At 43.9% G+C, this 13,953-nt stretch overlaps 1 protein-coding gene across 2 annotated transcripts in view; it reads left to right on the forward strand.

The window, feature by feature from the left end:
- The first annotated feature begins 385 nt into the window (after nt 1-385).
- The window catches only part of lrig1 (leucine-rich repeats and immunoglobulin like domains 1), an 83,951-nt gene continuing 70,383 nt past the window's right edge, over nt 386-13,953 (forward strand). The window contains exon 1 of one of the 2 annotated variants that reach the window (XM_004914155.4): nt 386-1,105. In XM_004914155.4, the coding sequence (XP_004914212.1) occupies nt 927-1,105 (179 nt within the window). In that variant the 5' untranslated portion in view covers nt 386-926. The remainder of the gene's footprint in view (nt 1,106-13,953) is intronic. The other variant, XM_002938366.5, reaches the window with a different exon arrangement.

The raw sequence follows: 13,953 nt of genomic DNA on the forward strand, positions 1-13,953 counted from the left end.
CATGGGTACTAGGGATGGGATTATGAAGGGCCCAGTAAGTGAGTATAAAAAGGCGGGAGCCCTGACTGTGTACCAAGGCATGAGGGCACTAAGGCTCCACAGTTACTGAATATGATTGGATACTAATAATGGCTCTGCTTAAGTGTTAACTATGAAAAGCTAAGAGCGCAGGGTCCCTAGCAGTGGGTATAACAGTATAACAGTATAATAGAGGGCCCCCGGCCTCAGACAATGTATTTGGGTGGGAGGTGTGAGGGTCCCGACAGTGCAGCTGTTGCAGCGACACCTCCTCCCTCTCCCAGTTCCTCCAACTGAAATGAAAAGTTCTCTGTAAGGAAAGTGCTAGGGATTTAGAAGGAGGGGGGAGATGAACCCCTGGCCAATCAGCGCCGGCGAGACAGCGGGAGGTGTGAGGCCGACGTGCGGCCGCCAATGAGAGCCCGGCTTACACGCCGCCAGTGTCTGTGCCTGCCCCAGAGCTGCGCTGCCCGGGATCGGCTCGGACTCTGAGCTTTACCCGGAGTGGATCTATCGGTGCTGCGACTCCGTATTCCGCCTCAGCCGGACCGCCCCGCACGGATTAGGGGCTCGGACGCTTCTCGGGTTTCTCTGTAGGACTGCGACGGACTGGATCTGTCTCTGTTTCCCGGGACTGTGGCTGTGCGTCTGCCGCCTGCGATTTTTTACTCTCTGGCCAGGGATCGTCGCTCACACATGACCGATGCCTCCTGAGAGTTGCAACTCCCTGGGTATGGGGGGAGCAGTGGTCTGCGGTGCTTAACACCCCTCAGCCCCCCACAAACTCCTCTCTACTCCTCCCCATTATCCTGAACCCACCCCAAAAACCTGTGCACCCCCCTTACATCCCTGCCCCCTCTATCGGCTCCCGGATTTGGGATCTGTCCCCCCCACAGCTGGACCCCAACATGCAGCCCATAACGGGCAGGAGCACCTTCTTGCTGGGAATTCTCTTCCATTTGGGGATGGGGCTCCCCCAGCAGCCCCTGTGCCCCCCCAGCTGCACCTGTACTGGGGACCTGCTGGACTGCAGCAACCTGGGCCTGACAGCGCCCCCCTCCGACCTACCCGCCTGGACAGTACACCTGTAAGTTGTGCCCCACTCTGCCTCTTTAAACCATCACTTTTCAATTGGTTTTTCCATCTAAGGGTTGCTAGAGGATTGTGGGAGTTGTAGTACAGCAGGACTTTGACCTCCTCTGGGTGCAAACCATGTCAGACCAGCTGCTTGATGGGCACAACTGTCAGTGTGACCCAACTGGCAGTTAGCACCTCTTCCAAAAGGCCACTGTTACTTGTTGCCCCCTTGCCCCATTCCTGACAGCAGCCAACCATAGGGACCCCCCTCTTATTTTTCTCTACCCCATATCTGTAGTGTTGGGGGACTAACGTAACCCCTGTGGGGTCGGGACCCCTTTGGGGGTCGAACAACCCTTTCACAGGGGTCGTCGGAAAACACATATTTCCGATGCTCTTAGGAATAATTTTATGGTTGGGGGGGTCACCACAACATGAGGAACTGTATTAAAGGGTCGCGGCATTAGGGGGGTTGGGAACCCCTGCTTTAGATGGTCTTTTTTTCAAAAGTCGAGCAGGAAACAAACAACGTACAGAATAAATATTAAGAACAGCCCAGGTATAATTATAATATTTAATTGGGTTGCTGTCAAATAATAAATAACACCAGCACGCTGAGCCGGTTTTAGGGCAGGGCAGAAACAGCACTTGAACTTGGGGGGGGTTAAATAAGAACCAAGAAGTACAATACAATGCAATTACAGCCCCCCCCAACTTTCACACTGTATTAAATATACAGGTATAGGACCTGTTATCCAGAATGCTCGGGACCTGGGGTTTTCTGCATAAGAGATCTTTCCGTAGTTTGGATCTCCATAACTTAAGTCTACTAAAAATTCTTTAAATATTGAATAAACCCAATAGGACTGTTCTGCCCCCAATAAGGGGTAATTATATCTTAGTTGGGATCAAGTACAGGTACTGTTTTATTATTACAGAGAAAAGGGAATCATTTAACCATTAAATAAACCCAATAGGGCTGTTCTGCCCCCAATAAGGGGTAATTATATCTTAGTTGGGATCAAGTACAGGTACTGTTTTATTATTACAGAGAAAAGGGAATCATTTAACCATGAAATAAACCCAATAGGGCTGTTCTGCCCCCAATAAGGGGTAATTATATCTTAGTTGGGATCAAGTACAGGTACTGTTTTATTATTACAGAGAAAAGGGAATCATTTAACCATGAAATAAACCCAATAGGGCTGTTCTGCCCCAATAAGGGGTAATTATATCTTAGTTGGGATCAAGTACAGGTACTGTTTTATTATTACAGAGAAAAGGGAATCATTTAACCATTAAATAAACCCAATAGGGCTGTTCTGCCCCCAATAAGGGGTAATTATATCTTAGTTGGGATCAAGTACAGGTACTGTATAAAAAATATAAATGGCTGGGGGCAACCCTATAATTAAAATTGCCCCGTGATCGACATACAGCCTGTGCCCGGCCGCGTCAATATGTGTGTGTTCCAAGGGAAAGTATTTTGTGATTAATTCATTTCTGTGATTAACGCCCGCCGAACAGAATAGGCGAAAGCAAACACTGTATATGACTTGTGGTTTGCACTTTGTATATTATTGCAGCACCTGGTGTGGAGTGTTGGGATTTATGCCAGCGTAATCCTTCATATAGACTTTTTTTTCATTTTTTTTTTTAAATAGCGTCTAATACAATCCACATTGCATTTTGTTAAAAAAAAATATATATTTAAAATTGCAAATTAAGAGGGGGGAAATTTGCAGTGCAGAATTCTGGGAGATTTATTTCTAATCAAAAACATTGTAAATAGGTTTTTAGGATAATGGTAGAGAATTCATAAACTTATTTGGTTAAGCCAGTTAAGTCTCCGGGATGTTACATAACGTCTTGGGCAAGTTGTGGAATTCCCTGCTAGAAGCAGTTGTACTGGCGGATACAGTAGATAGATTCAAGGCTCGGAGACCATGGTTGCTAAGGGTAGCACTCGTATTAATAAATGGTGTCGCTCCACAGACTGGTCCTGTTGCCCCTTTACATAATAGGGAGGTAGGCCAGTGTTATTGAACCTTCAGGTTAACTTTCAGTATGTTATAGAATGACCTATTCTTAGCAACTTTTCAATTGGTCTTCATTTTTTATTATAGTTTTTAAATGATTTGTCTTCCTCTTCTGACTCTTTCCAACTTTCAAATGGGGGTCAACATCCAAAAAAAAAAATCTATTGCTCCGTGAGGCTACAATTTTGTTGTTACTTTTTATCGTTTATCTTTCTATTCATATTCCTTCTCCCTTTCAAACCACTGCCTGGTTGCTAGGTTAAAATGGACTCTAGCAACCCTGCTGAAATAATTAAAAAACCGCAAATACTAAAAAATAAAGTCCGATTGGAAAAGTTCTCGGAATTTCACTCTCTACAGGTGAACAACCCCTGATCGTAAGTTTTTTACATTCTCGGCTACTGTGTTGTTATTGTAGCCTTTATAAACAAAGATTGGAGATTCCTATCCACTTCCTTATAATTATGTGAACTACGATTGCGACTTTGTTGTACTGTTGCGTCGGATAACTGCCATACGCAGGTCGCAATATCCACGTGGGAAAGTCGGTCTCCTACCTGCAGGAACCTTCTCTTTCTAATTAAATTTAAGAGCCGTATTTACGTGTCTGATTTATGGAACTGCTGCCACTAATTTGGCCGCGGTGAGTTGGCCACTTTCCTTCTCCTGTTATTGTTTGGGTTTATTTTATTAGACGCTGCCGTTCCGTGGGCTGTGATGTCTGTAAGCGGCACAAAGTGTGGAAAATGTGAGTGGGATATTTAGTTGGGGGGGGGAGATGATATGGATTGGAATTTATTGCTGCAATGGTTGGGCCGGGGCTGGTTTAAAGGGGAAGTTGCTGTGTGTGTATTGGGTTAGCGTTGGGTATAAACTTGCTACAATGTCTATGGGAAGTGCTACATTGTAGAGATATTCTAATAGAAATGTCTCTTTCACTGACCTGGGACGTTACTTTGTTTCACCAGTTTGTTTGTATTTTTTTTATTTGTCTTTGGTCTCCTAAATATAAAGTACTGTATCGGCCACAAGGGGTTTGGGCACTTATAAATACTGTACTCAGGATTGCTGTGGGTCTTACTGGGGGTTGCTAACCTTTCAATTAACTGTTTAGTATGTTGTAGAGAGTGCTAGTCTGAAACAATTTGCAATTGGTCTTCATTTTTTTGTCATTTGTGGTTCTTGAATTATTTAGCTTTTTGTTCCCGTTTGGAATTATTGCAGCTATATGGTTGCTAGGGTCCAGATTATTTTAGCTAGCAGGCAATGGTTTGAATGAGAAACTGGAATATAAATAGGAGTGGGTGTGAATAGAAAGAAAAGTAAGAAAAAGTAACAATAACTATTAATTTGTAGCCTCAAAGAGCAATAGTTTATTGGCTGCCGGGGTCAGTGACCCCACATTTGAAAGCTGGAAAGAGTCAGAATTAATTCAAAAATTTAAAAAAATAAATAAATAAAGACCTATTGAAAAGTTGCCAAATACTGGCCAGTCTATGACATACTTATAGTTAACTTAAAGGTGAACTACCCCTTTACAAATAATGTAGCGAGTACCCCTTATAAAATATAAGATCTGTCTGTCTGTCTGTTTATCTATCTCTTTCTTCTTGGCCTTGCCTTTAGGATGTGTGTGTGACTGTGATAGGGAGATTAGATTGTAAGCTCCACTCTGTAACTGATGTGACCAACGGGACATCTCTATAAAGTGCTGCAGAATATGTTGCCGCTATATAAGTAAAGTATAGTAAGGATACATAGTATAAATAGCAGGCAACAAGTAAAACAGCTGGATTAGTTGATCCTAGTTGACCCACAGCAACCAGCTGGCGAATAGTTCTGAATAGTGCGCTAAGGAATGCACATTCTGATTGGTTGGTATGGGTAGCTGCTCTGGAATAAAAGTTTTTCCTGGTATTGGGAATTATCGGGATGTTAGGAACGTTAAAGCCACTCTCGAGGCATTGCGTCTTTCGGGAAGAACTGCGGAGATTGGGTTGCTTTGGTTGCTAGGGAAAGTGAGTCTAACAACCACACATCAGTTTAACTATAAACTGCAAAAAAAAAAAAATTAATACAAAATCTGTACATATTTAATGATATCTAATCCAGTTTGAAATCAGTTGCGAACAAATAGTAGGTGGGGGAATAGCAGCCAGTGAGGGTCCCACAATAATGCATAATAACGTTGAGATTGCCAGGGGGCCCTATGTGTTTCATTTTTATATCGACGATAGCACAAAGCAATGACTATGTTATAGAATGGCCTATTCTTAGCAACTTTTCAATTGGTCTTCATTTTTTTGGGATTAATTGCTTTCTTTTTCTTCTGGCTCTTTCCAGCTTTCAAAACGGGGTCACTGACCCCCAGCAGCCAAAATGTATTGCTCTGCAAGGCTGCGATTTTTATTGTTATTTTTACTTTTTATTACTTATCTTTCTGTTCTGAGCTGCTCCTATTAATGTTCCAGTCTCTCATTCTAACCCCTGCCTGGTTGCTAGGGCAGTTTGGACTTGAATCCGGAGTGCTGCTGAACAAAAAAACCCCTAAATAATTAAAAAAAAACACACAGGAAATAAAAAGCAAAGACCAATTGTAAACCATCTCGGATTATCAATCTCTATCTACATCATACTTAAATTAAGGTGAAATGCCCCTTTAAGGTTTCAACCCTTGCTTTGTACCGTAGACTTGTCTCGAAATTCCTGGCTAAGAACTATGTTGTGCAGAACTACAACGAGCAACAATAAACGGCACTAGGGTACTAAAGGGCCTTACCTTGCGCTATTAGTGTATATTTCCCAGAAGCAATTAATTGGGTTTTATATCAAATGAACTTGGGTAACAGTTCCTTTTTGTCTGGAATTGGTTATGTGCCATGTTTGTTTGCTGCTGGATGGGGAAACTGTTTAACGTGGCACCATCCCTTCCTGCCATAATCTGTTACATACTCGTAGAAAGGAAGTGAAGAGTGCCCATAAATTTGCTTCCTCCTGTTATTAATGCATTTGACTGATGTTCATAGGGAAACCTATAGTTGGTATTGTGGGCACGGTGATCGAATGCAGGAGGTTGTAGTTTTACAACTACTGTAGGGCGTCAACTTGAAATTCCCCCAATGTGCTTGGTAAATAAATATCGGTTGTTACACAATATGGCGTGTCAGTTCATGGAGAATCACAAGGGGACCCTGAGGCGCTGGGGCCACGGGGCCTAACCCTAAAAGCAGACTTTTTGCTCCTAGTTACAGTAAGACTCAGGGCTGGGATGGTATAACCAGATGCAGCCGCTCTGTTACTGGGGTCCCTCGTTCCGGAGCTTCAGGGACGTCTTTGGCGCTGAATGGGTTTTCAAGATTCGGTTTCACAGGAAAGGGGGGAAAACCAACTCCCGCTGTAGAAATCTAATCTAATGGTTTGTCATTGGAAAATGTATAGACAAATTGTATTTCCAGACGGTTTCTGTGTCTTGGGGTATTGCTCAGGGCTGTCTTGTACTGTCAGCCATTCCTTCCTCTACTAATGGTGAATAAGGCTAAGGTCTGGGGAGAGCAACTAATTCATGGAAGCCACTGTGTGCTTTATGGCTGAGATTCTAGCTATCTGTATAACAGAGCATTCTGTCACAGTGGCACAGATCCTATCTGATCCCCCCATTGTAAGCAGCAGTCCTGCCCTGCTTTATGGCTGAGATTCTAGCTATCTGTATAACAGAGCATTCTGTCACAGTGGCACAGATCCTATCTGATCCCCCCCCCCCCCCCATTGTAAGCAGCAGTCCTGCCCTGCTTTATGGCTGAGATTCTAGCTATCTGTATAACAGAGCATTCTGTCACAGCGGCACAGATCCTATCTGATCCCCCCCATTGTAAGCAGCAGTCCTGCCCTGCTTTATGGCTGAGATTCTAGCTATCTGTATAACAAAGCATTCTGTCACAGTGGCACAGATCCTATCTGATCCCCCCATTGTAAGCAGCAGTCCTGCCCTGCTTTATGGCTGAGATTCTAGCTATCTGTATAACAGAGCATTCTGCACAGTGGCACAGATCCTATCTGATCCCCCCATTGTAAGCAGCAGTCCTGCCCTGCTTTATGGCTGAGATTCTAGCTATCTGTATAACAGAGCATTCTGTCACAGTGGCACAGATCCTATCTGATCCCCCCATTGTAAGCAGCAGTCCTGCCCTTCTTTATGGCTGAGATTCTAGCTATCTGTATAACAGAGCATTCTGTCACAGTGGCACAGATCCTATCTGATCCCCCCCATTGTAAGCAGCAGTCCTGCCCTGCTTTATGGCTGAGATTCTAGCTATCTGTATAACAGAGCATTCTGTCACAGTGGCACAGATCCTATCTGATCCCCCCCATTGTAAGCAGCAGTCCTGCCCTGCTTTATGGCTGAGATTCTAGCTATCTGTATAACAGAGCATTCTGTCACAGTGGCACAGATCCTATCTGATCCCCCCCATTGTAAGCAGCAGTCCTGCCCTGCTTTATGGCTGAGATTCTAGCTATCTGTATAACAGAGCATTCTGTCACAGTGGCACAGATCCTATCTGATCCCCCCATTGTAAGCAGCAGTCCTGCCCTGCTTTATGGCTGAGATTCTAGCTATCTGTATAACAGAGCATTCTGTCACAGTGGCACAGATCCTATCTGATCCCCCCCATTGTAAGCAGCAGTCCTGCCCTGCTTTATGGCTGAGATTCTAGCTATCTGTATAACAGAGCATTCTGTCACAGTGGCACAGACCATATCTGATCCCCACTATACTGGGTTTCTCCTTCAGGTTATAGTGAGTAGTAAGCAGCTGGCATTGGACAGACATCTCAGTATATATATGGAGAGAAGTCCTACATTACCATCCTAATGATTTTGTCTTTAACTATAATTAGCCGGCTTAGTGGTTCCTCTGTTAGTGCCGTCCCTTTCACCACAATCCGCATGCTTCCAATTGATCGACTGTCAGCGGCGCTGAGAATTTTCTCCCGGCTGTGGAATCATTTCCATACGTTCCCAGGCTTGGCCACCTAATGCCCAGGTCATTGCCTTTTCTGCCCACCTTTGATATTCAGTGTATTTCCATAAAAGTAACACCTTTGAGTTAGCTTTTAGTATGATGTAGAGAGTGATGTACTGAAACAATTTGCAATTGGTCTTCATTTTTTATTTGTAGTTTTTTTTTTTGTTTTTTTCATTTTCTGTTCAGGAACTCTCCCATTTGGAGTTTCAGAAGCTATTTGGTTGTTAGGGTCCAAGTTACCTTAGCAACCAGGGAGTAGATTGGATGAGAGACTAGTACAGGTATGGGACCTGTTATCCAGAATGCTTGGGACCTGGGGTTTTCCGGATAAGGGATCTTTTTGTTATTTGGATCTCCATAACTCAAGTCAATTTAAGAATTGAATAAACCCAATAGGCTTGTTTTGCCCCCAATAAGGGGTAATTATATCTTAGTTGGGATCAAGTACAGGTACTGTTTTATTATTACAGAGAAAAGGGAATCATTTAACCATGAAATAAACCCAATAGGGCTGTTCTGCCCCCAATAAGGGGTAATTATATCTTAGTTGGGATCAAGTACAGGTACTGTTTTATTATTACAGAGAAAAGGGAATCATTTAACCATGAAATAAACCCAATAGGGCTGTTCTGCCCCAATAAGGGGTAATTATATCTTAGTTGGGATCAAGTACAGGTACTGTTTTATTATTACAGAGAAAAAGGAAATCATTTTTAAAAATTAGAATTATTTGCTTATAATAGAGTCAATGGGAGATGGCCTTTCCGTAATTCTGAACTTTCTGGATAATGAGTTTCCGGATAATGGGTTTCCGGATAAGGGATCCCATACCTGTATATGAATAGGAGAGAGGCTGAGTAGAAAAGAAAGTTACAAAAGTAACAATAAAACTGTAGTCTCACAGAGCAATAGTTTTTTTTCGCTGCCGGGGTCACTGACCCTCCATTAAAAAAACTGCAAAGAGTAGTAGAAAAAGGCAAATAATTAATTTATGCCTCCATCACTTAAATCTCCTGCCCCCACGTTTGCAGCTTTTTTTTAATGCACAGCTCATATTTAATGTGTGAATTCCCACACCCTGCCCATTAGTGATCCATTTATATTTAATAAAGCTGGGAGTTGGGTGCTGGGAGCTGAGTGCTGGGAGTTTGGAGCTGGGTGCTTGGAGCTGAGTGCTGGGTGCTGGGAGTTTGGAGCTGGGTGCTGCGTGCTGGCTGCTGGGAGCTGGGTGCTGGCTGCTGGGAGCTGGGTGCTGGCTGCTGGGAGCTGGGTGCTGCCTGTAGTTTCCCCGGCCGGGGAGCCTGTGTATAAATATGCAATTTGTCTCGCTACCAGCAACGTGTATGGAATGTTTCTTCCATTAAAATCTCGTTCACCTTCGGCACAGCTGTGGCAATAGACGTAAGCCTCGGTGGCACGCTGGCTGGGGCCACGCCGCTAAGTGTTAAACAAAAGCCTACATTGCCTTAGGGCCTACTAAAAAATTAATTCCGTTTCTTCCTCTCGTGACCTTGGCTAAATGCAGGTTTTACTAGGGTTTAGCCAAAGGGAGGGAGTAGGGGGGGGAGGCACGATTTCCAACTGTCAGTTTCAGGACAAAGTGACAGCCAGTTGGGACCCATGTGATGTCAAATTGACTTTTTTTGGGGTATTGTAATGAAGCTAGGGGGAGGGGTTTATTGCATTTGGTGCTGGAGTCACTAGGAACAGGCCTGTGCCTTAATGTTCTCTCCAATGCAAGGCCTGCAGTAGAATTTTAAAGGGGAAGTAAAGCCTCAAGTTAATCTTGGTTTGTTTAAAGGAAAACTAAACCTGCTTAGCCAATGTAGGCCCCCTCCCAAACTGCCACTCCCCAGGACCAGTGTTCCTAAGCAGAGCTGTGCTTCTGGTCTGTGATTGGCTCTAAGGAGCACAAGAACATGGCAGCCACCAAACTCCCCCACGCAACTCATTCTAGAGAAATCCACGGTTCAACAGGGGTGCCTATGTTGGCTAAGTGAGTTTAGTTCTCCTTTAATTTAGTAATAGGGCCCAGGACTTGTATGTTCCACTGCAGCTTCCTTATTAGCCTGGGGCACAGGACCTGCACTTACCAGCAGGTGACATTTCTAGCAACTTTTCAATTGGTCCTTATTATTAATTAGTATAGGTTTTTAATTATTTGCCTTCCTCGTCTGTCCCTTTCCAGCTTTCAAATGGGGGTGACTGACCCCAGCAGCCATCTAAAAACTCTTGCTCTGTGAAGCTACAATTTGTTAGTATTAATTTTAATTACTTATAGAGATATAAACCTTCTGCTGTTCATATTCCAGTCTCTCATTTAAACCTCTGCCTGGTTACTAGGGTAAAAAAAAAGACCATAGCGACCAGATAGCCGCTGAAATTCCAAACTGGAAGCCTGCTGAACAAAACACTATACTGGAAAATGACAAAAACATTACAAAATGAAGACCAACTGCAAATTGTCTTAGAATGTATGTATGTATAACTTTATTTATAAAGCGCCACAAGGGTACACAGCGCTGTACAATCTTACAATATACACAGTTACACACAGGGAGGACAAGTGTTATAATAAATAAATACAATAAATATAAATACACAGGGAATAAGTGCCATGTGGTATGAGACACAGTAGGAAGGAGGTCCCTGCCCTGTAGAGCTTACAATCTAAGTGTAAATGTCTTTGTCATACTAAAAGTTCATTTAAAGATGACCTACCCCTTTAAAGGTGGTTTACAAGAATAGACAAGGGCACAGCAACCAAGAAGCCTCACCAGAGAACAGCGCCTCTAGTGGTCACAGTTAGACTACGCCGCTCTTTTGCCTCAACCTAGACTTTCCGTGAACAGCAAATTTAATTTCTGCCTGTAAACTGTGTAATGGTTTCTGTTTGATCCTGGTTTTCTTATATACTGAGAAATATTATATGAACGTCTGGCTTCAATGCCAGACTGGGGAGCTGCACAAATGTTAGATTTTTATACAAAATTTAGATTAAATTTCCGTCTTTACCCCGCATCTGACCTTCCAGTCCCCCTAAAGCTGGATGAGCCCCTATGTTCTATTTGGGAAAAGTCTGGATATGCTTAGGAGCTTGGGCAGAAAGCGTATTTTACAATGCAGGCCCCCTTCCAGGGCAAACGAGAGGCTGGGCCGCGGTATCGGGTGCGAATTTCCCAACCTCATCCCAGCGCATTCTCTCATGTTCTAATATAGGAATTTGTTCCATATGATTGTGCCTCATCAGCATGCAAATCTCAGAGGGCCGAGCAGAACTGTCTGTGCCTGTCACTCAAACCTTTATATCCGCTTCCATTGGTCGGACGCCCTGACCAGTGGGGAATTAAGGAGGAGTGTGAATATAATGGAATGTTGCTCTTGACAAGAAGCATTTAGTGTCAGCAGAGGACGTGCGCAGTGCATTATGGGTAGATCCAAAAAGGGAGTCTGGAAAGTCTGTGTTTCTTTACCTTTTAAAGGGGATACAAAACCAAGGAAAAAGCACCTTACTAATATACATTCATTGCACATTTGTAGCAATAGCTGTAGCTGTCATCAATGTAGCAGAAGCCACGGGACTAAGGGACCCATGAAGAAGCACGTGATTGACTTTTGCTACTTTGTTTCAGGACTCAGAACTAGAAAGGGAGACATAGACACTGCTTCCAGTCCTATTTGCACATAACTCTATTAGAATTAGGAATAAATGGATATTGGGAAGTTGCTTAGAATGACATATTTTTACTTCCCCTTTAATATTGTGCTGTTAGTAGGATGAAATCAATACTGGCTTTGACCTCCTTTCCCAGCATTAGTCTCACAAACCAGCAACAGATGGGCGCCTTTTGCTTTCCGACACCCCCTTTCTGTGCTGTGGGAGCCCAGTCAGCCCTGTGATTGTGCATCCTTTGAACGCCACATGTGAATTCCACTTGTCAAAATATCCCTGCGCGAGCTTGATGAGACGTGCTCGTAGCCAAGAGGAAACAAGGCCTCCATTCCTTCTTGGAATGGCCAAAGGAAGTGGAGTTTTTGGCGTAGCGTGAAGTTCGGCGTCTAATGTTTCTGGTTTGTCTGGCGTTTGGCCGCACGTGTCGAGGCTCCGGCAGCTGCTCACAACGTGGCTCTCGCGGTCCTGGTGCGAACGGTAGGAGTCTGAACCAATGAGAGATCAGTTTCAGGATGTACCAGGTTATGACTGGTATGGTCTGTACCTCTAAGAGTCAGTTTTATGGGGAGGGGCTACATGGATAGGTTACACCCTTGGGGGCTCAGATCTGAGTTTGGGGGGGGGGGGGGCGGTAGCAAAAGGAGGGACCACCTTGGGCCAAACTCTGTGATGTCCAATGCCAGATGTAAACAATGGAAAAGAGAAATTATAGTGCCATGTAGCGTTAGCTCTAGTCTTGGCAGGGGCTGTATAGTGCAATGGTGTTAATAGTAAGGCAAGTAACTGTTACTTAGTGTGTATAGTAAGGCAAGATTGTGTAAGTACCACAAGGAAGACCTTTGGGAAGGGGCTGTGTATAGTGTGTATAATAAGGTAAGGTGTTGTCAGAGGAAGGGCTGTACCTGAAACAGTGTGTATATTAAGGCAAGATGTGTTAGGGTAAAGATGTAACTCTTGGCAGTGCGTATAGTAAGGCAAGATGGTACTGGGCTTGGGTCTGTAACCACGGAATAGCATGGATAGTAAAGAAAGATGGTTTCAGGGGGCAGGGTTGTAACTGTATGATATGTAACTGTATGATAGTGAGTATAGTAAGGCAAGATGATGAAAGTTATAGTCATTCAAGGGAGTGTGCTGTTGTGTATAGTAAGGCAAGTTGGTGCCTACCAGGCAAGCCATATTCATTAGCTTCCTCCTTGGCCAACAGGAACTTTTGGTAAAGACAAGGTTCATTATTATACCCCTCTTGTGTTTCAAGTTGCCCCCCTTATTATAAGGCAGGTGCCACATGGGGCTGATTCTGGGCCTGAGAATGAGCCCCACTACTGGCAGCAGCCTTCCCTTTTGCCTGCGCATAGAACCATTGCATTGGCCCAGCTGAGGGCGCAGGGGGCGGATATCCCGGAAAGACTTTGCATTACAGAGCCAATATCTACCGAGTGTACCTGCATCTGGGCCGACACAATCATTCAGGGGCCACGTAAAGGCATTTGGCTGCCAGCTTAGCAGTACGACTAGTAGGGAGAAGATTGGTCCAGCTGGGACACTGTACTGTCTGTGTAACTGTATAATAAGAAAACTAATTCCTACATATATCCTAGATAGATTTCAGTATGTTGTACAGAGTCTGAAGCAATTTATAACTGGGTTTCCACTTATTTTGCTTTAAATTCAACGATTATCCAGTTAGCAGCTATATGGTTGCTAGGGTCCAAATTACCCTGGCAACCAGGTAGTTTCTCAAATTAAAAACTGGAAAACGAGTAGGAAGGTCCGAACCGAAAGATAAGTAATAAAAAGTAACAGTAACGATGAAATTGTAAGCTCAAAGGGCAGATAGTTTTTTGGCTCCCGAGGTCAATGACCCCATTTTGAAAGCTGGAAAGAGTCAGAAGAGGAAGGCAAATAATTAAAAAAACAAAGACCAATTGAAAAGTTGCCAAGAAGGGCCATACTGTAACAGTAAAAGTTAATTTAGAGGTGAAATACAGGCGGGGGCACAATATATTTTTGTATTGAAGTTGGGGAGGTGATCCCACTTTATACCCTTTACCATATCGTATAAATGCCATGTTGTGGGCCAGCCCCCCAGTACCATGTTGTGAGCCAGCCCCCCAGTACCA

This window comes from Xenopus tropicalis, chromosome 4 (genome assembly GCF_000004195.4).
Source record: "Xenopus tropicalis strain Nigerian chromosome 4, UCB_Xtro_10.0, whole genome shotgun sequence".
NCBI lineage: Eukaryota > Metazoa > Chordata > Amphibia > Anura > Pipidae > Xenopus > Xenopus tropicalis.